The following is a 23,699-nucleotide window of genomic DNA, read 5'->3' on the forward strand; positions in this document are numbered from 1 at the left end:
TGGGAAGTGTTGAATTAAAAAAACCTTCCATAAAGTCTGAACTGAAAAACCTCAATATACTTGTGATCTATATTTAATCAAGAAATCCTAGATAATTGTTGGCTTCGGAGTCTAAGAGCGACTAATTTTATTTACCAATCTTAAAAATATTAATGTAATGTAGTTTTGGCAGTAATGAAATAGGAAATTGAGTGTTTCGTTTCTTGTTGGGTTTATTTATGGTATATCAAACCATAAATCCTATCAATTTAGTAAGTAGCATAAAAATTAAAAGGATAAGACAATGCAGATCATATAAAAAAATCTAAAAACAATACAATAGTAAATTGTCATGGATCTAGCAACAACCATATAATAACTATACTACGTATATCAGTTTTTTCTTCTCAAAATTGTGCTGATACCCATTAAAATGTTCATTTCATACCTCTCTCTGTTACACGTCGGTTTTCCGACGCATTTACACCATTTGCGAACTGCCAAAGTCAGAATTCCAAAGCATTTAGCAAGCGTTCACCTAAATGCTCACAGTTTGAATAATTTTAATGATTTCGGCATGAGTTTTTTCACTATTTTAAAGTAGAAATTATAAGCTTTCTTATAGTACCACTTTGTATGTTTGGTGACGAATGTTTTTTTTTTATTATTTAGGTAGTAGTGCATATGCGATGTATTCAGCTGTCAGACCGGCAATGTAGGTTAGTAAGTTTAGTTCTGTGTTGTTGTCTATGATCAACGTAAGTTTTTTGTACATAGTGTTAATATTTTTAGGGTTAGACCATAAATATTGAATGTTTTTGAAAACTAAATTTTATTTCCTAAAGTTTGACTACATTGAAACTTTTTCTTTGTGAAGTGGGTTGAAGTGGTGACAAATGAAAACTTCCATAAATGAAAATTATTTATAAACAACTTAGGATTTCTATGCTGAAATGTTATTTAGTACCAGGTTAGTGTTATTATTATTATTTATTAGTATACTCCTAAATTTTGTGATCAAAATTATATACAATAGTTAATATTTATTCCTAATAATAAGTTTAAAAAATTTTAAGTAAATGAACCCTGCAAAATTGCTAAAATCCGTGTGACAAGGAGCTTTTCTGCGACGGAAAGAGGGTTTTGTAAAAACTACATTATTTTTAATATAGATTTTAGATACCTTAGAATACTATTATAATGCTGAAATATGAATTAAACACAAAGTAATACCATAGTAGTAAGAAGTACTATGTTGTGGTTGAAGCACACGGGTGTATTTAAGTCATTATAAGGTACGACCATGTGGAAGACTCAGGTCAGATTATTTTGTCGAGGGTAAAATGTTTCTTGGAGATTCAAAAGGTTGGAAAAGAGGGTTGTTGTAGGTCGCCCGGGGAAGTTACATTTGTTATTGTCGTCTACGTAATGATCCTTGGGAACGGTTCTCTTCGTTGGCCTTTACAACGTCTACTGTATCTTGTAATGCTCTTACATGGCTAGGTAGATCACGTTGAAACGTAAAAACTAGACAAATTTCTTTACAATGAAAACATTTTTTACTTTGCCCAAAAAATTTTGAGTTGAGGATTGATAACTTGAGTGAGGAAGTAATTTATATTATATCTTTTGTCTTTTGGGTAACTAAATTCGATGTTCATGGTTTGTAACAAAACCTCTTGATCGGGATTGTACAAATATATAAAAATATTTTAAACTGTAAAAAGCTATTGACACAATCGAAGCACAAATATGCAGAAATTCTATAGAATTTCCCTTAGGGAATAAGCTATTACCGTAGATCTCATGGTAAGACCTGGATCCGGGACCGATTTACCTTTCGGTTTTGATGTACCCAGAGGCCAAAAACACCGTCCGCGTTCAAATTCATACATATATACTATTATAATGCTGAAATATGAATTAAACACGAAGTAATACCATAGTAGTACTTGTGGTTGAAGCCAACTACACGTGTATTTAAGTCATTATAAGGATTGATACAGGGTGGTCTGGACCTAGCGTAAAAAATTGTTTCGGGTGGTAGAGCAACACAAGTGTGTGACTCAAATCCACAATAATATATATATATATATATATATAAGGCAAAGCCCTCACTGACTGACTGACTGACTGACTGACTGACTCACTCACTCACTCGTCACTAATTCTCCCACTTCCCACTTACCTAAGAGGCTGAAATTTGGTACACTGATTCTTTAGGCATTAAATAGGAAAACTAAGAGGTTTTTATTCTGATCGGACTCTCGGGCTCCGCCCCAGTGGCTCTGGAGTTTCCCATGTTAACCTAATGAGTACTCATATTTAAATGGAATTAATGAATCATAACAGCTGTTTCAATTAAACAAGTTGGTTCTGTTCTATGATGTTCAATAGCATTAAAGTTACAAGGATTACCAACAGAGTGCAGCACTATTATTTTTTTTAATATTTGACAACAGCTAATTTGAAACCAAAAGGTGAGTGAGCGTAGCGAACGAACTTCAACCCGGAGTCGAGGTACCGTAGCGAACGAGCTCCAACCGTAAAGGTGAGTGAGCGTAGCGAACGAACTTCAACCAGGACGTGTGAGCGCAGCGAACGAGCTCCAACCTAAAGGTGAGTGAGCGTAGAGAACGAACTTCAACCAGGACGTGATTGAGCCATGCGAACGAGCTCACATATGAAGTTAAACGGGGCAAAGCCCGCGGGTACAGCTAGTATATATATATATATATATATATACATATATAGATTTTTTTAGAAAACCCTGTACATTTGACGTCTATGAATATTAAGACATTATAATTCTACAACATCCAGCATAATAAATTGACCTTTAGAATATTAGTCGGCAGTTATATACGTTTGTTTAAACGTATATAACGTTTAAACCCCAAAGTAGTAAAATTTAATCTGGACTTGGAAACCGCAGTTATAGTTCTCAAAGTTGTTTGAAACTTGGCAAAGTTTTATGTACAGATTTTCCTCTAGTGTTGGCTCGGGTTTTGTTGTTCAGTCGTGTCAGTTTGGAGGATTTCAACGAGAAATATCTTTTATCAATAATCTTAGGCCATAATTTTTATCCACAAATAGTATAGTATAAGCAAACGTTTTTTCACTAATATAAGTATTTAAACTATTTTATCTATTGGATACAAATTCGAAGGCAGAATTAAATCGAAATGTAATTTCATTGGTCTTTCTTGGACATTTTACAATGTTAGCTAAGTTTATTACTGTCATTTAAGAGAGTTAAATAAGACTAGTAACAACAAGTGATGTATATAAAATTAGATAATAATCTATAGACTCAAGTTTACCCTTACAATTTATAACAGTAAGAAACTAACTTTTGATAAAATATTTAAAACTTAACAGTCGACGGCAATTATTTTATGAAAGAAATTATATTCCTTAAATAATGTAATATAGTATTTAAATCCTACGTGCACTCATTTAACTAATAAGTAAATAAAGGTAAACATGATTGCACAAAAAATAGATAGAACTAATCTTAGCACTCCAAAAGTGACAAACAAATTGAGTTTCAAGTAGGATTTTGAAATTGTTCTTTAATTAAATAACTTATTTGAGTTTCAAGAGACTTTGGGAGGACAATCCATCCAATCAGTAATGCAAATATTTGTCGAGATTCTCTTTTGTTTTATAATATGAAGTTGAGATAACGTTTCTGATTTCCTCAAGTATTTCAACTGGTGAAGCTTATGTTAATATTTTATTAATGAAAATAAATACGAAAAAATGTAGTGAACAAATCGTTTAGTTTGAAGAAACAGACTTTTCACTACACTGTCGGGTGAGTTTTAGTTCTCAAAATCGTACGCAAATTTATCGTTTTCAGGTAACTTGAATAGGGGACAGGAAAAACATATGGTAAATTTTCGGTTTGCTAACCTCAAAATGTTATCAGTACAGTAAGAAAACGTGGCTAGCAACATGATATTTAAAGTTATGTTTGTAAACATCAGAAATGTAAACATTGATGACGACTTTGTACTACCCCCAATTAAGTGGTCCAATTTTGTAAGGGTTAGTAGTTTATTTCCACAGTATGATAAAAATAGTTGTTCATCACACGGAGCGAAACTGTCTTTTAACCACACTATGTTTTTGGCTGTATTACATACGTTAATTGGTGGCTGAAAGTTACGTTTTGCTGGCCATGCCAGCTGTCATCGTAATTTGGGGACCGAGCAGGTTTTTACAGGCCGGGGCCGCAAAATCAGCTGTCCGCTTACTTAAAACAAGAATGCATTTTAAATACAAAATCAAAATCCATAGCATTGCAATAGAATTGTGTTATTGTCACCGTTGCCTAGCAATTATTTATTTTTATTTTTGCTGATTCCTCAAGTTATTTCTTCACATAACCTTAAAGTTGTAGTTGTGTTGACTATCAGTGTCCATTATATTATAGTGGTGAATAGTGGTAATAGGGTATAGTGTGGTGAAAAATAGCGTTCGTACCACGGACCGAAATTTTCGGCCCTAGGTACGAAATATACTATTTTGTTACTTAATCGTATTTCCAATCCAAAGTGCGACTCACTTGTAAAACACGATTGCGAACCAAAAAGAGCCACTTTCGCTCCTAGTGATGAAAACTAGGGACTATTTAAATCGCCTGTACCTTTCACAATGGATACACTACGGTTGAAAGACATAGTGTTCATATATGTTTCCATATGTTTCAAAATAATTGATCACACCCTAGCTTTTAATATTGTCCGAGTGCGCTGCTGCCAAACAATGTTGTTTATTTCGACTTATACCAAAATAAAAAATATAAACTAGGGTGGAACTAAGATTACTTCTACACAAGCTAAGTTAGTGCGGCATAAGTATGGCGATACAATTATGAATCACGTCAAAACCGAATTAAAACTGTGAAAGCCTTGTAAAGAAGAAAAAGGCTAACTCAGGTAAATGACAGCTAAAAATTATAAGGTTGGTGGCAAAAACCGATTTTAGAAATGTGCAATAACCGATGTGAAGAACCATCGTAAGTTCTGACTGCGTCCGCGATGACACCTTTAATTGTCCAAGTTTTCGAGATATTCACACCAAGTTCGTCCTGTGAAGCTCGAGTTTGGAATTTGTGGAATTAGAAAACACTAGACTTTAACTGATTAAAAATTCGAATCGGAAAGTTTCTAGGAATTAAATATCGGTGTAATTATTGGTTGAGAGGTTACAAAAATCAAATTGTAACAAAGGGGTAAATTAATTTATGCGCGGCTTTGAATTAATTTAAATGGAAATGCACACGAGTAGTACAGTAATTGGGGCGATTTTTGGGTTCATCTAGGTCACTCGAATCAAGCGAAATCTAGATGCTAGATTTTTACATTGTTAATCCGGTACTCTGTCTGCGGTTAAATATTACATTTTCAAAATATTGGAATGCTACACAACTCTTACACAGTAACATTATTTTAGTTTCAGGAAGATTTTGGGCAAAGTATCACATGCTGCACGTCGTCATAAAATTATTGCTTACTAGCAGAGTACCCGTCCTTCGTACGGGGTTGGCATAGAAGTATAAAATGCTTATTGCAGTTACGGGAGAGGACACGGTTTAAGGAAATTTGGTCTTTAAATTTATACGGAATCCTATGGTGTAGCACACATCTACCATAGCCCTATTTTTCTACAACTGCACCTAAACCATAGAAAAATTAAAGCTTTCATTGTGTACCACAACTTTTTGTTGTTAGTTGGTTCAAATTAGCTGTTGTAATAAATGCAAAAAACATAATAGTGCTGCACCTTGTTGGTAAGCCTTACTTTTAATGCTATTTAATATCATAGAACCAACTTGTACAGTTGAAACGGCTGACAAAATTCTTTTATTCCCTTAATATGAATACTCATAAGGCTAACATGAGAAAATCCAGAGCCAGAGCTACTGGGGCCGATCCTAAAAGTGTTTTTGAGGTAAGAATATGTCTATATATTAATCGGGAATGTCAGCTATCATCACACCAAATTTCAACCTTATCGGTTTAGTATTTATTTAAGTGTATTTGTCACATGCAAAAGAGATAATGTTGGTTCTTTGAAAATGCCAAATGGTATCACTCCTACCATTTAATTCAGAAACAAAATATAACTGTATAACTTAACTCGATAATAGTACGTTTTGGTTAACTAATACCGTTCATACTTATTTAGGCTACCTACGATACAAAACCAATGATAGATTTTAAGGTACAGTAAAGGAACGTGTTTAATGGTTTGCACTGTAAACAAAAAAACCAACACAACAGTTACAAACCGAAAAATAGAAAAAAATGGAAAATATAAATAAATATGGAAAATAGGGTAATTTTATACAACAATATTTTAGTGAAATTATAATCAGGAAAATGGAAATTCACTCAGTCCATAGACTTGCTGCGGCAGGGGGATTATATTGCTGTTTACACAGAAATAAATAAAAAAAATAAACCTCATAAAACTTAGGTTAATGGCCTGGCAATGATTATAGAATCTTAATTATTTCTTATATCCATGAATGATTTATTTTACAACGAATTATTCCCTGTAAAATATTATTACAGCATTTCACAAATATTAGTACAAACTCAGAATAATAGATCATAAACATAAACAAATGAAGTAACTGAAAGAATCATAAACTAAAGAAATTACTGTACATTAACATATGGTTTGACAGCTCCATTTAAGTAATGTTAAATAATGTTTACATTCGGGCTAGTGACATCATTATTTAAAATTTATTATCCTTACCCTCTCTGTTCTAATATTCGTGCAGTATTTAATATGTTTGAAGCAGCTGTGTGGAATTGTGAAATCAAAATTCATTTGACAGTTAGTTCTGCTTGTTTACATTTTTAAACTTTGCAGGTTTGTTTTTTGTTACCATGGATACCATAAATTAATATTTACTTTTAAATCTCTCACCTCAAATTTTTGAAAGCCCACGGGGCAGAGCCCTAGGACAATATCGAAGCGGGAATAGTTCTATATGTATCCTCGGAGCTGTAGCTTCATTTGTGTACAATTTGAGCCCAGTAGGTTCAGTAGTTTTTGAGATTAGCTCATACAAACACACAGACACCACCTCTTCTTTATAATAGTATAGATAATAATACGTTGCATGTTACGGCCATTGATTGATTACATCAATCGATAATTTTCTGTGTGGATGTGTATTGTAACTACTCGGTACCAACAAATCACGGCCAAGATTCAAAGTTGCTAGAAAAGTATTAAAAGCCTTCAAATGACTTGTCATCGAGCCATTGTAAAAGTAATTTAAATATTACAATGTGTTGCGCACTACGTAAATTCATGATTTTTAAACTAACGACAATATGAAGTTTTTTCCCTGCAGCACACATATATTCTGTTTACTACTAAATGTAACACAATAAAGATTTTTGCAGAGTGGGTAATCAATCAGGTCTGCATAGATACCACGTCAATTTTAGAAAACCATGCATGCCTAAAATTAAAACATATTTTAAACTTTTATCATTGTTGTTAACGTATTTATTAGCTACGAATGCTAAATTAACAAAAATTAAACTGGTGATTTACCTGAATAATAGTTCTCGCCTTGTTGCAATATTCTTTGAACTTCTCCCGCCTCGCTGCCGGACTCCGTATCTGACTGGTGGTGCCATCTGTTGGCGGTCGGTGGTATTGGTCGCGGACCGTCTGCCTGCTGCTGCCACCTAGCGGCCAGCGACTGCACTCGCTGCGTTGTGGGAGTGTTGGCTGCACGTTGCCGACCTACCACACCGTACTCCACGTTGGGTTTACCCGTTCCCGCGCGCCGCGGTATTGGCGGCAACGGGCGGTCCGGCGCTCCCCTTACCTCCGCCACATTCACGTACTCCGTGGTCGACTGTCTCGTCGGCGGTTCCGGAGCCAAGCCTTTCCTCGTCGGCCAGTAGATCTCCCCTTGACTCACGTCCTGCTCGTGGCTAGGAGAGAAACTCACGCGTTTTCCCGCCGAAGTGTTCAAATCTCCCTCGCTAGACGTGGTAGAAAGCAACGTCCCTCTTTTGAATATCGGTCCGTACGTACCGTTCTTGTCTCGTTTCAACTCTTTCCCCTCCTCTATTACCTCCTCGTATATCGTAGACTGCCGGGCGGGACGACCTCCACTGAAGGTATTTCTCTGGTTAGAACCTCGGGCAAAGTACTCTGGAGGGACGCTTCCCGAGCTCCCAGTGGCTGGTGACACGCTTCTGGGTCGTCTAGGACTTGAGTTGTACACTGGCTGAGGCTTCACGAGGTGAGGTACGTTGGGGTTGTAGTTCCTCAACTCCTTCGGGGAGTTCTGTGACCCCGGAGAAGATTCGACGCTACTGGGGTGATTGTGGTTGTAGTAGTAAGGATCGTAGCCACGAGGGCGTAGCCCCTGTGGGGAGAGAAGACCACGGAGTTGCTGTGACACAGGAGAGGTCTTCTGTCCCGGTTGTTTTCCTAGTGGGGCGATCTTCAGTTCCGCAGCCACAGGCATGAGCAGCCTGTCTTGATTGATCTGACCGTAGGGTGAACAGCAGACGTACGGTGGTGCAGATACCCTCCCAGACTGACTGACAGGGATGTGAGACCGTACCTGCGGAGTCTGTGGTGGGTTTCTGTATCCAGGGAGTGACATTGTCTTGGCATACCCGTTGTTGACATTCCTGTTGACATCTCTGATCCACTGCGGACCATTCTCTTGAGGGGACACTAGTGTGGAAGACGACGACGTCGAACTCGCGACGCTGTCCCTGCGATTGTTCGTATCCACTTGCAGTGGTCCTAAATGCGTAGGACGTTCTGCCGGGACATTCCTGTTTTTATCCGGCTTTACATTAGGCGGAGCACCGTTCTCATAGGTGTACTGTTTTGAACCGTTCTCATAGTTGTACTGCTTTCCGCCGTTTTCCTTGGCTCTAATCACATTGGTCTTGGGCACCCCGTACCCCGAGGTAGGACTCCGCACCTCTGGAGAGCGGACATTGGTCCTGCTGGGACTGACACTCTTGGATCTTCCGTAGCTTCTGTTGTCCCCTCCTACGAACGCTGTCTCCAGCACCGTCTTTGTGTTGCACTCCGAGCGGTCCTGGACTGGGGTGGAGGTCCTGCTGGACCCTTGGTCCGCAGACTTTCTCTTGTGCTCTCCCGAGAACAGAGCCGGAGACAACAATCTCCGGATTCCTCCCACCTTCTTCTTCGGCTCATTCTGAGTTTCTATTATGGGCGCCGTTTTTGAAGTTTTGTCAACACTGTTTCGTTCCAAAGTAGACGCCTGTTTAGGGCTTTTATTATTGGAAAACGTATTTAGTTCTTCCTTTAACTTATCTAGTAAAGCTTCATCCACGGATTCTTCAGAGTCTGAGGACCACAGTTGAGAGGCAGCGGCTCTGCCTAGGTCTAGAGAATAGTCTATCTCGTCGTCACTGAAGATGCACCTCTCCAAACTTTGTCTCTTGACAAAGTCGGCGTACCCGTCTTTCTTGCTGCGAGAATTGTTGTTATCATCTAAAGTCTTCACCCGGGAAGACTGAGAGATATCTGTTCTATTCGTGTGTTCAATCGCCCCTTGTTTACCCACTTCTACTTCCGTCCCGTTTATTATTAACCTGGCTCCCTCCAGAGCTTCACTATCAGTCCTGCTGTCTCTCTCTATGCTGTTCAAGAATTCGAGTTTCCTGCGATAAGTAGTTGCCGCGCCCCGCGGAAAGTTCGATATATCGATCGATTCTCGCAATATCGTTCGGTTGCTGGTCGCGGACGCCGGGTTGTCCGTCTTATCAAACACCTGGTTCTTATCACTCTGATAAGACTCGTCTGTTGAAGTGGCGTGGCGTGGCTGCATGGCGAGATCCACGAGATACTCCCACCTGGAACACAAAGCATTCTTTTACTTTTGTCACACAAAACGATCTAAAAAACAAAGATAACAATCCGTGCCTTATCTACTCGCACTTTCTCACCGAGTTGCTCAACACCGAACACAAAGCGAGCTACACATAAGTTACAATACAATCACATAAACAAGGTGACAGATGTATTCATTGTACTGTAATGTTGCACGATCGCGAGAGGCTAGTTCCAGTTGAGTGAACGACTAGAAACGCTGACCACTCCTTACCATTGGCGACCCTTGGTTTGTTTGTATAATGCATGGCGCATAGTTAAAATACACATTTTACATTTTTACGCACGTAAATCATAAGAAAGGTGTGAAGGAAACTTAAGTAAATTTAGCGTTACTGACTAAATACACGTATTTTATTCTGATATAGCTTTCATAAATCAGTCTGCATGAAACTGTATGTAGGATTTACGTACATCAATATTTAAAAAAGTTGTTTTCAGAATATAACTGCAAATGAATAGTAATTGTTATTTTCAGAAAACTTCTATACATTTGTGAAAAAAACATTCCAAACTTACATTAAATTAGAGAAACAAACTTGCTTTTGTAAACACAAACACTAAAAAATAAAAGAAACTGCACTGATAGATTTTTGCGTTAGCGGTTTTCACTTTCACTGTTACCCTTCACAAAAATATGTTTACACAACCTTGGAAGAACCGGTCAATTGCATTATTTATTACATTAACAATTTACAAACGATACGGATTTCGTACCAAACAAAACGTGGCCCCTCGCAGATTGGTGCGGGGGTTTGGCACACGTTTTGATAACAAGAGATAACCTGGGTGATAAGAGCTCGAGGTCGACCGTGCAGAGATAACAGTGATGACAATGCAGAACGCGGAATTGAAAGTGCGAAACTAAAAACGAGGACTTAACCTTTGCCTTTCTGGGTCATTTGATTTGAAACGGTAATTGCGAATAATATTAAGTTAAAAACGTTTGTTGCAAAGGCAAATTAGTATTGATTTCTATGGATTATGATTGATATTAATAACAATAAATATTACCACCTCAACGCTTTAACTAGCAATTGAGTTAAGTTAAACAGGATAATAAATAACTAAAGTTTATGATGTCAATATGTGCTTTTTTTACCAAAATACTTTACACAATCTTAAAAGCCCTATTTCCCCCTCCAAGTCATTAATAAAAAATAGTTGTCCTCGATGTACACGGTTGTTTTGACTATAATATTAATCCAAGTGTTTCACTTTCAAAGTTTCAAGCTGCAATTTTAATGTACAGTATCAAAATAGATCCTCCCTTAAGCTTGAATGTAACGCTAACTCAAAATAGGTATATTAAAGGAAATTGTCTTGTAAACAAAGACATTTGAAAGAAAATGAAATGTTCACTTCCACTACGTCCCATTTTTTTAAGTGAGTAACTATAATAGCTACTTCAAGGTAGAAGTAATTGAGTTTTCGTTGTATTATAAAATCCTACCATGGAAATAAACAAAAACCTTTACTATGTTTTAAGAATATAAATCATTAATATCAATCTTAATGATTACTTTGCGGAAATCCATTATTTACTCCGATCCAAATTATAACCTCAGCTGAATACCTTGTGGAAGACAACAATGCCACAATGTTAACAGCTGATTTTTCTCAATTGCACGTTTCCCGATCGGTATTACAAGCAACTCGGCTTTAAATTAAGTGCCTACGACATATTTATACAAACACAATTATAAAGCCTAATTTAGTCGCTCGTCCTTGCTGGAAATGTTTACAAATAAACAGTCCTACACAGTGTGTACCCGAAGTAATCAGTCTCCGTCTCAGTTTCAGGAGTTTGACAAACTGACAGCTTTTGGCACGCCGCCTCTGTTTATTTCTTTTGTTAAGTTCTTTGTTCTAGTTAACCTCGAAACAAATACAAAGCTCATTACAATACAATGTTCAAAAGGTGGGAGTCAAATTTAGCTTTGCGATCTTAATATAAAGGGATGTAGTGAGTTGTTCAGTAACTCTGTAGTATGTGCGAGCTAACTCTGCTTTTAAGTATACTTAACTAGGTTTTATGTCATATTTTACATTGTTGTAAAGAAGGTGTCAACACCCTTGCGTGGTTGTTATTAAAAGTCAAAGTTGTGTTAGATAGAACCATTGATAGTCCAATTGACATATTGGTCAAAAATTAATCTCGCTCGCGATCGGACGAGCTACCTTAAGATTAAAAGATGGTGAAGTTTGGTGCAAACGGTTTGAATGTTGTTTTTACTGTTATTTCGCCATCCAAAAACAAATTTTGAAATACTAGACATATAATTTTAAAAGTGTAAAAGAATTCGGTCGGTTTTATTTTATTTTGTGGGAAGGTCGTTTATGTACGGTAACTCGATGTATTTATCTTTTGTGTGTTCTTTTTATATTCACTGTCGTTAAAAATCTTAGAACATCACACCTTTCCAAAAATGAATATTTTTAAAAGGCTTCTTCACTTAATTTAACACATACTGTATTGAAATTTAGCTGAGATCTCTCAGGACTTCAACTATTCCTCGACACATTTACACTTGGCTAACCTACAATTCAGTAAATACATTGTGTTCATATGTTGACCGAATGGATGACAAGTTTTCAATTAATAGCTTTATCTGATTTCTCAACACTGATTGGCCAGTTATTCTTCCACTAACATAACTAAAAATACAACTCAATACCTTCAAAAATATACTCTTCTACGATGAGTTTTCTAAACTCCACAGAGAAAACGAGTTACCACATTGCCGGAAGTGTGGTGTCTCGTAGTGTTTGTAGCGGCCAAGCAGACAGCTCTCAGCTAGTGTGAGAAATATGAGCACAATATCAGCCGGAGAGAGAACAGCTGTTTAATAAAGCCGAACACAAACGAAAACACATGGCTTGGTCTTGTGGCTTGGTGCTAAGATGAGGCGGCTTACAACAAAGACACACATCTAGCTCACTCTCGACTCAACGCTTACATTGAGGTTCATTGAATGTCACTTTGACGTATGGTTTCGATTACTGTATCCGACCAACAGTTCCGCGAATCTGTTAAATGTGAACAGTCCTAGTGTAATGCAGTTATGATGAAATTTCTATCACGAATATTGGAATGGAAATGGTATCGATCATAAACATAAACAAGTTATGTCAAAGTCCAAACCATATTTTATTGTTATTAGTATAGGATTCGGGCCAGTTACGTAATTTATGTTTATAATCCATACGGTTTCTGTTCTAATATTCGTGATTTCTATTATTAGCTCAGAATCTTCATTTAGTAGGGTTTTTTATGTATAATTTTTGATTAAAGATATACACATTATCCATCCTTAAATTTAATTCTTGATAAATATGTATTATCTAATAATAAATTCATAGTTTAAATGATCCACACAATTGTCCAAGACCTGAAAAAAAACCAGTTTCATGGTAATAATGTATTAAATATAAAGTAAAGTTAACAATTTAATTAAATTTAGTACTGATACGTGTATTACACATGGAGTGTTCTACTAGGCCTACATTTCAAACTACGCAAATAGACCAGAGACTTGGTCTTAGTTTATTCTGAAATCCGAACAATAAAAGTACCTGATTTATTTCTCTGTTCGATTGATTACTTAATTATAATTATTAATAAGAACTAACAAAATTAGGCCCTACACATTTTCTTAGTTTCCAAAAGGAAATAATTGACTAAGAATTCTGTTTTCGTTTGCTTCACATGTGTAAAATTAACTGTGGAAAAATTAACACAGAAGAACCATTTCCACCTATGCTACATAGGGTTCGTATCGTTTGTCAATTGTAATCCAACCAGAGTGTACTTTTAATCGGTTGGCCCATTACATGCAATGGTGACTGTACAAGATGACCTGCAGGACCAGTTCATTGTCAACCTGGTAATGTCTGACCAAGCCATTGACTTGAGATCTTTGTCTCGCCATCTCATAACCAGTCCTTGTGAGAACTGGCGAAGAATTCACAAATGTTTGTGGTAGACGTACACAACCCTCCGAGAAACATAGTCTATTACAGAGTGTCCAGTAAGTAAACAGCCAAACACCGGGAAATGATTCTATGGGTCTAAATACTGTACAGATAAACCCAAGAATGAAAATGTTCCTACAATCACCACTTTGGTAACCAAATTAAGGTAAAAAGAGACCTACATAAAAATTAACTGTATCCACTTTAAATTAAAAATTTGTAGCAATTTTAGTTCTTATAAATGACTAAAAAGTTACTTTTATTTAGCACCTACAATAGTTTCCTATCAAACGACACCAAGTTTAAAAAGATCTAATAACCAATATCTGAAATATTACGACTTTAGTTGTAAAATAAGGCAAAATGAAGTGCAACCTGTCTAGCTTAGCCTTATTTTAAATTATATTACGACTAAAAACCGTTGGATATGACATGTTAATGTTTTGTAGTAAAGGTAAAAATGCTATCGATTGTCAGAGTGAGTACAAGTGTCAATAAAGATATATTTTATATTATTTACGTGATGAGACTTAACCGAGAGATGATTAACTTTTGACATATTCTCCTAGTTCTTTTAGTTGTTCTCCATAAGCATATATCATCGTTTTATGAGAAAGAAGACGTATCCTGTCAACCACTTGTTATGAGGACATCTCGGACAACCTGCAATCAAACTATTATATGCTAATATTCGGAATATTAACGAGAATTGATATTCCAATGTATGGTAATGATCGGTGGGCTTTGGAATGCTCGATCTCTTGGATACGTTATTTTCATATTGAAGAATGATATGTTCTTCGTTACCAACGTAAATGTCCAACTTTTTGTATAGGAACGATTCTAGTAGATCACAAGAATAGATTAAACTATGCAGATGTTAAATTTGTTTTATGAATGTTATTGTTAAAGAAAATTGGACTTATTCCCGTCTTAAATATGTTTGATTCCAGTTAATTTAACCACAGATTCATAATACATTTTGAAAAAGAGGTATCTACATGATAAAATGTTAACGATAAATTACAATCTTTGAACTAGAAATTCAATTCAGTAGATCACAAAAGAGCTTTAGGTTTTACGCACTACCGTTGTAAAGCATTGTGAGGTAAATAAACTAGGGTTTTCAACGCAAGTTTTTTTTTTTGTCAATAGCAATTTCCGCTTAACAAAAATCTCTGATTAATTGTTCCTGAAATAAAAGTATTTTTACGATTAAATTTTGTATCTGAAACTATTTTACATTCATCATTTCTATTTAGAGGTGCATTTCTTATATTAGAATACTAAACAAACTATCAGTTATAAGCCAAATTATATTCAATATTAATTTTAAATGTAGGTAAAAAAATGCTAGATTAAGATTGGTTTCCCAAAAAATCGTTTAGTAACAGCTAAAAGGTAGCCTACATTATTTATTTCCTATAGTTTTGAAATTGGTTTTGGTTTATTTTGTTACTGGAAGATACGATAACATCCAAATTTAAAAACAAAATCTGAGTTAAAGTACACAAAACATCAGATAAACAAGTTTGTGTAACTAATTTTCCAAAATGTAAGTAGTAAAGAAAGCTGCAAGACACAAACTTTGAATGGCAGAGTTTAAAACAACTGTTTCATCAGGAGTTTTGTTTTTCATGAGAAATATTTGTTTGGAAACTTTACATCAACTGGAGATTGTGAAAGTTGTTCAAGCGTCAATAACTAAACTGCAACACAATCTGCAAGAATATACGAAAAGTGTTCCCTCCGAAAATATTAAAATAGCATGTTTGTAAACTAACTGAATATAATGAAGAGTTAGTTATAACAGTTACATCTAACCAACTAACCAAAAATGCACCTTCATCTAAAACTAACCATGGATTATGGATCGTACGTGCGATTTTCGTTAATCATTATATCACCTATTTTTAAGGAATCATCATTTTAGAACCGACTGCAAAAGGAATACAACTTGCATTAAAATAATACACAAATTAAGCAAGAAACACGTTTACGTGTACCATATTAACAGTCCATTTACATAGACGCAGTAATAACGAACTAAAAAACACTAAAAATAATTAATTGCATTGGTAAGTGTGGCAAATTAGTCAGTCAATTTTACACATTTACAAAAAAAATTAATAAATCACATTTCAAGTAAAGCAGTAATAATAAAATCAGAACCGCACAAAAGGTGGTTGGATAGGTTCATGAGGCAACAATGAGTCCACTCTCCGTGGTTTTGTTTTATTTAATTAAAACCTATTTATTGTAGCTTTATTCATTTGATTAAACCTCAGGTTTGACTTTAGACCTTAAAAGTAAAGTAAATTGCTAATCTGATATTCCTGTTAATGTCATACCGTACAAATTTAGCGTATTCCAGCAAAGCCCCATTTCTCATTTGCATTTATTCAGAGTTAATTTGAATACTGTAAATTGTTCAAAAGTAAAAAAGGTCAAAATAATGACAGTATGAACCTGTGTTAGTGAGAATAAATATCTGTTTTAGTCCGAAAAGATGCGTATGCGTGCTATAATTTTCTATAGTTAATTAAAGTGAGCTTCATTTTATTAAAAAACCGAGCCACATGGAGAATCGTTTTTAAATATTACATAGCTATTAAAAATACATATCCTTAAACTGCTTAAACCTATCATTGTACATGAAATGATGAAACAATTATATTCTAGCTTAAAACTTTAAATAATTTAAAAACCAATTTCTGTAATTAAACATAAATTACACTGGACTCAAAAGAGAAACAACCTAAAGCTTGTTCATTTACCTGTCTTCATTTATTTGTTGTTGTGCTTGTTCATTTACCTAAAGATATTGTATAAACTAATCCCCTACACCACGTTGCTCAAACTTGGGTTATTTTCTCCTTGGAGTATGACCATTTGTGACTAAGACGAATAGTAAAACACGGTCCACGTGAACAATAAATGACGATGAAATAATGTATAGTTTACTCCATCGCGAACTATCGAGGTAAAAAACTGTAAACCATACTTTTTTAATTCACAAACAAATTTCAATTACGTGTCAACTATAATAAAATTGTAACCTCTGCGTAGCCCGTGTGTAGTCACTACGAAACTATCACCATTGCTACAAAATTAGAAAATTAGGATTAGTGAAAGCAACAAGTATTTTGGATGAGGAATTTAATTTGGTTTATATTACTACTCTCTGAATATTACTAATGTACATGTACAGAAATGTGCCATGCGCCACGGTATTCAGCCCTTTTTATTTCTACATCACTGTTAGCCACTTTTCAATGTTGCAATGACTATTTAGGAAATCCTATGATGTTTAACTATAATTTAAACATCCGGAAAACTATACAATTCTGATTTATGTTGACTGTTCAAGGAATATGTGACATGGGTAAACGTTTAGAAACCGACTTAAGTTATGTAAAGCCGTGCAGTATACGAGAATTTTACGAGGTTTGTTAAGGTTCATACTCGTTAGTACCTTCCAAGTTAGTAATAAATGAGAAATGAGTATTCATACTTGTTAGCCTATGTTCAGTTCATCGTGCTCTGTATCTTTATAAAAAAAAATAGTAATTATGCTCATACAGTACCTATTAAATAATGTATACACACAAAATAAAGAACACGTTTAGTGTGAAACGAATTTCAAGTAAGAATAATGACTAGAAGAGAATACTAAAAATGATGCAAGAATGCAAAATTTTCTTATATGTCGGATAAGCTGCGTTTTATTGCAGAAACGATAAGATTCTAGTGGAAATTTGACAAATATCGTTAACGTCAAAAATGATGAATGAATGACAGCTGATAAGGAAAGTGTTAGCCACTATGACAACTATCAACAAATAATTACCACTAACACTAACGAAGTTTAGATTGGCAAGCCTGTGCTGACACTGATTGTACAATTACTACTTCAACTTCATTATACTGTTAGTGGGAAACAAGGAAATAATTCGCATGAATTTACTAACTTTGAAATAAACCCACTGTACCTAATCGTGAAGGAATTTTATTAAATCTTGAATAGTTTGCTGTATATTTTTCAATCCCGAATTTGGATTGATGAAATGGGGAATGCAATTGCTGTAACAATTGTGAATATTGAGACTCTATTCAACAATGTTGATACACAAGAATATTTCTTTTTATAATTAAAATAAAATGTTTAATACCCTAATAAATGTGCGCAGGTGATCCTAGGTGTTATTTCCCGTCAGTCGATTACTAATTTTGGGCCTTAAAATATTATACCTTTTGCTACTTATGTTATGCTAAACCAAATATTTTGGTTGATGAATGGCAATATGAAGACTTTATTCAACAACATTTAATGATGGTTTTTTTATCAAAATAAAAATGTTAAAATCCCTTCAAACCTTCATCTGGTTTCCCGTTTGATACAGATTTCAAACTTTCAGGTTCATTATATCTTGCAAAGCGAACACCAAGTTACTAAATATAATTTCCCAAAAAATTTTTTAAGGCTCGTCACAAACATTAGACTTGAAAACATTTAACACCTATTTCACCAAATATTAGTAGGTATTGATAGCGGATGTTTGGTTACCAGTGGCTTAGTTTTAGATGCAAACCTATTCGAAGCTCATATCAGTTATGTTCAAATCTCTCCCTTTCTAACACAGACACCCACTGCTCGATAATCTAACGGAACCACTAAGCTATATCTTTCTCGCAACACAACGGTCAAGACAGCGTGGCGTGTATTGTCAATGGCGACTGATTGGATTGATTTTAGAACACGAGAAAGTTTCGATAGTATCGATAAGTCGTGAATTACTGTAATGGAGATAGCGGTACTTGTACAGGGGAGGTGTGGGTGTCAGCGATACTAGGGACTGGGGAGTCACCGTTGCAGCACCAGTTGTGACAGATCTGGAGCGGCTCGGGACAAGAATTAGAATATAGGCCTAAGTAACGGGTACCTCCAATACATCAATATATTTACAATACTCTTATGAGAAAAGAACGGTTCTTAAGGTAATAACTGATACAAGCTACCAACACGTTCAATAAGTTATTTAAGCCCTCACTTTGATTGTAAACTCATAGGGTTTGCTTCACTTCGCCTAACCGTCTCCTCTTTATTGATTCAATTTAATATGGTCCTTACCGTCTTCGCAATAATTAGTAATATTGTCAAGTATACATCAAATTCACATGTCAAATGTTTTTGTTTTCTATACATGTGTTTGAGTACAATAGAACCTCTACTAGCCGTCACCCTTTTTAACCGACTTCCCCACTACCAACAAAAGGAGGAGGTTCTCAATTTGTTTGTGGCGATGTTTTTTTTTTCTATGTATGTTCACCAATTTCCCTGTGATTCTTTTACCGATCAGTGTGGTTCCACCACCAAAATAACCAGGAGAGTTTCTATTTGGTACCTTATATATTATGTTTAAGTATAATATTTGTTTTGGTGAAAAATTCTGAAAACCTTAAATATTCAACATTTATTTTGTTTAAATTTGTGCAGATTGTTTACATTTGTGCAGAGAAGGCAATAAATAATAATAACATTCCTACAGCTGTTAGTTGAAACCATTTAAATGAAGCTACAGACAATTCTTCATGAAACAGTTGCTTCATATTGATCAATAAACTATTTCTTGCCATGGAGCCTAAATGAATTACATCGAGAAAAATGCATTTTGTTTTGGTTACTATAAAAAATGTATTTTAACGTTTGACCTGATTTGTGTATACAGTAATTTTGTTTTTGGTATTGAATATTCTGACCTACAAAAACATGTATGTTTCAGTGAATAGCTGTATGATATTGACAAATAAAGGTGTATTGTGAAAACCAAAGCATTCGTAAAACAGGTCTAAATATAAATTAAATGCAATTATTCCTTACACGACCTAAGAAGTGTGACAGTGCATAATCGTCAATTGTCTTAAAAGTGTTAAATATTTTAATTACTAAACATGCATTTGCAGATGTGGAATGTTTATTGATATTCTCTACCCAGTTACTATATCATATCAATACTATTATGCCTGCTTCGGAAAGTCCTAGAGGAAGATGATTTGCAATTTCGACTAGGCTATATCTTGATCAAACAAAACCACCTACATGGCTTGCACCACGTTTAGCTGAACCAATCTTTCATATACATATTTCATTTGCAGATGTGGAATGTTTATTAATATTCTCTACCCAGTTACTATAACATATCAATACTATTATGCCTGCTTCGGAAAGTCCTAGAGGAAGATGATTTGCAATTTCGACTAGGCTATATCTTGAGCAAACAAAACCCCCTACATGACTTACACCACTTTTAGCTGAACCAATCTTTCATATAATATTTTCCATATAATATTTTCCAAAGGTACTATACATGTTAACGACCAATTTTCCACTTTTGAGAGATTTTTTAGTGCTGGTGGCTGAGGAATAACTTTCATATTGTTCCAAAAGGCTTGAGACGTTACTGTATTTCTTTTTATAATGTAGAAGTACACCGATTGCAGGAAACGATGATGTCCGACATTTCAATGTATCTAGAAAAGACAATTAGTTTTTCATTAGGCCTAATGTAATGGACAACTCTTTCTTTCTTAAGGAATATCTAAAACTGTTTATTTTCATACCCATTGATTATGTAACCTGAACAGGTGACTCAAGCAGTTTTAAAATAATGATTGTTCTGTGGAACTTTTGATTGTTTCAAACAGTTTTGCTTATCAAAAAACCTCAAGTAATTAATATATAAATATATACAGTCACTAAAAATCATGAAATAATTTATTTTTGAAAAAAATACAACCGACTTCAAAAGCTCTAAAAAGAATGAAATAATTTCAATAAAGTAAACTTTTGTATTAGGCAAGCTCACCTATTTTAAGTCGGCGCGGCTCTATGAAGATTTTTGATACAAAATTGAAAGAGGGTGTCCATATTGCAGGTGACTATCTATAAATAAAGGTGTTAATCTGCATGTCTTTTTCATAGTTATGCGTTAAGTGTTATTTTATTACTGTAATCAGAGATCGGCATTATAGTGGTATTAACGAATATCTTTAAAACGATTATAACGCATTTAAATGTTTCTAACTTGGAAAAGTAACGTTTTAATACTAAACTAGCTTCTTTCCCCTATCATAATATCAAACTAAATTATCTTCCTATTCATATGGAACATTTGTGTAATGCATTTATTCTGAAGTAAACGTAAAATACAAGAAAATATTTCCTTTAATATATAAACAAAACAGTTCAGTATTTTTTTTTATATATATTTATGTTATCCAGCTACAATTTATTGATTTTCAAAATACACACACAATATTAAATTTCAATCATATTTGCGGTTTGAGCCGCGCCGACTTGAAATATGTGAGCTTGCCTAATACAAAAGTTTACTTTATTGAAATTATTTCATTCTTTTTAGAGCTTTTGAAGTCGGTTGTATTTTTTTCAAAAATAAATTATAACCGTCACTCTCTGAGTACTGAACCCGCTTCAGTACTTATTATTATAAAGATTATTTTTTAATGCGATTGTATTTCACTAGACGAAAATCTGGATTACTCTTTTATGTAAGTTAATTAAATATAAATAATATGTATTATTTACTTTTACATGGTTTAAATTCTTCCGAAACCTATTAAATCAACTTACCGTACTGGTTAATACAGTAACAGGATTTCTGAGACGTTCCCGCCGGTCCCAAGGATTGCAGTTTGAGGTTCTACTTTAATTTAAAAATTAAAGAGCAACTTTTGGCAATTTAAGTGTCATAAAAACATGTACACACGCCCTGAGAGAGACTCGTTCAACTACTTTTTGAATAAAAATCTGGTAAAAGTTGGTACCATACCTATGTAGGATAACCGAAAACGATGAAAAAGATATTAAAATCGTAAATTTCAACGACCTACTATGAAGCCACATAACGGTTACTTTGCCACTAAACCAAGTTTTGCTTACAAATATAATTAATTAACGGCTATTCAGGCTTATTAATTCAGGCTTGCATGTTAAGTGAAATTAATGCATATTTTATGGAGCACTAATTTGAAATAATTACGGATAAGTTACTAATTAATGCTGCAGGAAAGATTTAAAAAGAAAAAAACATTATTTATTAACCGACTTCCCCACTACCAACAAAAGGAGGAGGTTCTCAATTTGTCTGTGGCGATGTTTTTTTTTTTTTTTCTATGTATGTTCACCAATTTCTCTGTGATTCTTTTACCGATCAGTGTGGTTCCACCACCAAAATAACCAGGAGAGTTTCTATTTGGTACCTTATATATTATGTTTAAGTATAATATTTGTTTCGGTGAAAAATTCTGAAAACCTTAAATATTCAACATTTATTTTGTTTACATTTGTGCAGATTGTTTACATTTGTGCAGAGAAGGCAATAAATAATGATAACATTCCTACAGCTGTTAGTTGAAACCATTTAAATGAAGCTAGAGACAATTCTTCATGAAACAGTTGCTTCATATTGATCAATAAACTATTTCTTGCCATGCATTTTGTTTTGGTTACTATAAAAATGTATTTTAACGTTTGATCTGATACTATTATTTATATTTTTATTTATTTATTTATATATTTATATATTTATGTTTTTCTGATAATATTAGTAATATATTCTCTACCCAGTTACTATAGCATATCAATAATATTATGCCTGCTTCGGAAAGTCCTAGAGGAAGATGATTTGCAATTTCGACTAGGCTATATCTTGAGCAAACAAAACCCCCTACATGACTTACACCACTTTTAGCTGAACCAATCTTTCATATAATATTTTCCAAAGGTACTATACGTGTTATCAACCAATTTTCCACTTTTGAGAGATTTTTTAGTGCTGGTAGCTGAGGAATAACTTTCATATTGTTCCAAAACGCTTGAGACGTTACTGTATTTCTTTTTATAAATGTAGAAGCACACCGATCTCAGGAATTGATGATGTCTGACATTTCAATGTATCAAGAAAAGACAATTAGTTTTTCATTAGGCCTAATGTTATGGACAACACTTTCTTTCTTAAGGAATATCTAAAAATGTTCATTTTCATACCCATTGATTGTAACCTGAACAGGTGACTCAAGCAGTTTTAAAATAATGATTGTTCTGTGGAACTTTTGATTGTTTCAAATAGTTTTGCTTGTCAAAAAACCTCAAGTAATTAATATCTAACAAAAAACCACTAAGTGGTACACTTTCCCCGCCAAGTCAGCAATCCAAAAAAGATAATAAATCATTACTTTTTCCGCCAAGAAAAACAATGTAATGTATGTAAGTTTGGCAACTTGGCGGCAGACTTTTGCTCGATCACTTTAAAAATACCATAAAACTAGTTTCATTGAGCAAGTATCTCTCCCATTAGTACATTGCTAGGTGAGAGCTTATTTTACAAAACTTGACCTTATTTGTGCCACATTTCATAAAATCATAATAGTGATGGTTTTATATTTACTGATTACCTCGAAATTATTATACTTAGTTGGACTAATTAATTAGAGAAGTTGATTTGTGAAATTATCCACGAACGTAACTTAAATGAAAAAAAACCAAGCAAAAGTCTGCCGCCAAGTTGCCAAACTTACATACATTACATTGTTTTTCTTTGCGGAAAAAGTAATGATTTATTATCTTTTTTGGATTGCTGACTTGGCGGGGAAAGTGTACCACTTAGTGGTTTTTTGTTAGATTTTATTTATTTTTGTAGAAAATTAACCGTTCAAATAAAAATACTCTTTTCTCTGAAAAAAAAAATAAAATAAATTTTATTTGTAACAAAGTAATAACTGCTGCTTCTACTGTT

The 23,699-nt window shown here is 34.4% G+C and overlaps 1 protein-coding gene across 21 annotated transcripts in view; it reads right to left on the reverse strand.

Moving 5' to 3' along the window:
- The window catches only part of LOC128991727 (coiled-coil domain-containing protein AGAP005037), a 384,196-nt gene that overhangs the window by 321,908 nt on the left and 38,589 nt on the right, over positions 1-23,699 (reverse strand). For all 21 annotated transcript variants that reach the window (XM_054414856.1, XM_054414861.1, XM_054414860.1 and 18 more), the window contains exon 2: positions 7,570-9,872. In XM_054414856.1, the coding sequence (XP_054270831.1) occupies positions 7,570-9,847 (2,278 nt within the window). In that variant the 5' untranslated portion in view covers positions 9,848-9,872. The remainder of the gene's footprint in view (positions 1-7,569; positions 9,873-23,699) is intronic.

This window comes from Macrosteles quadrilineatus, unplaced genomic scaffold, assembly GCF_028750875.1.
Source record: "Macrosteles quadrilineatus isolate MER2022 unplaced genomic scaffold, UCM_ALF_1.0 Scaffold_4__1_contigs__length_99947679, whole genome shotgun sequence".
Lineage (NCBI taxonomy): Eukaryota > Metazoa > Arthropoda > Insecta > Hemiptera > Cicadellidae > Macrosteles > Macrosteles quadrilineatus.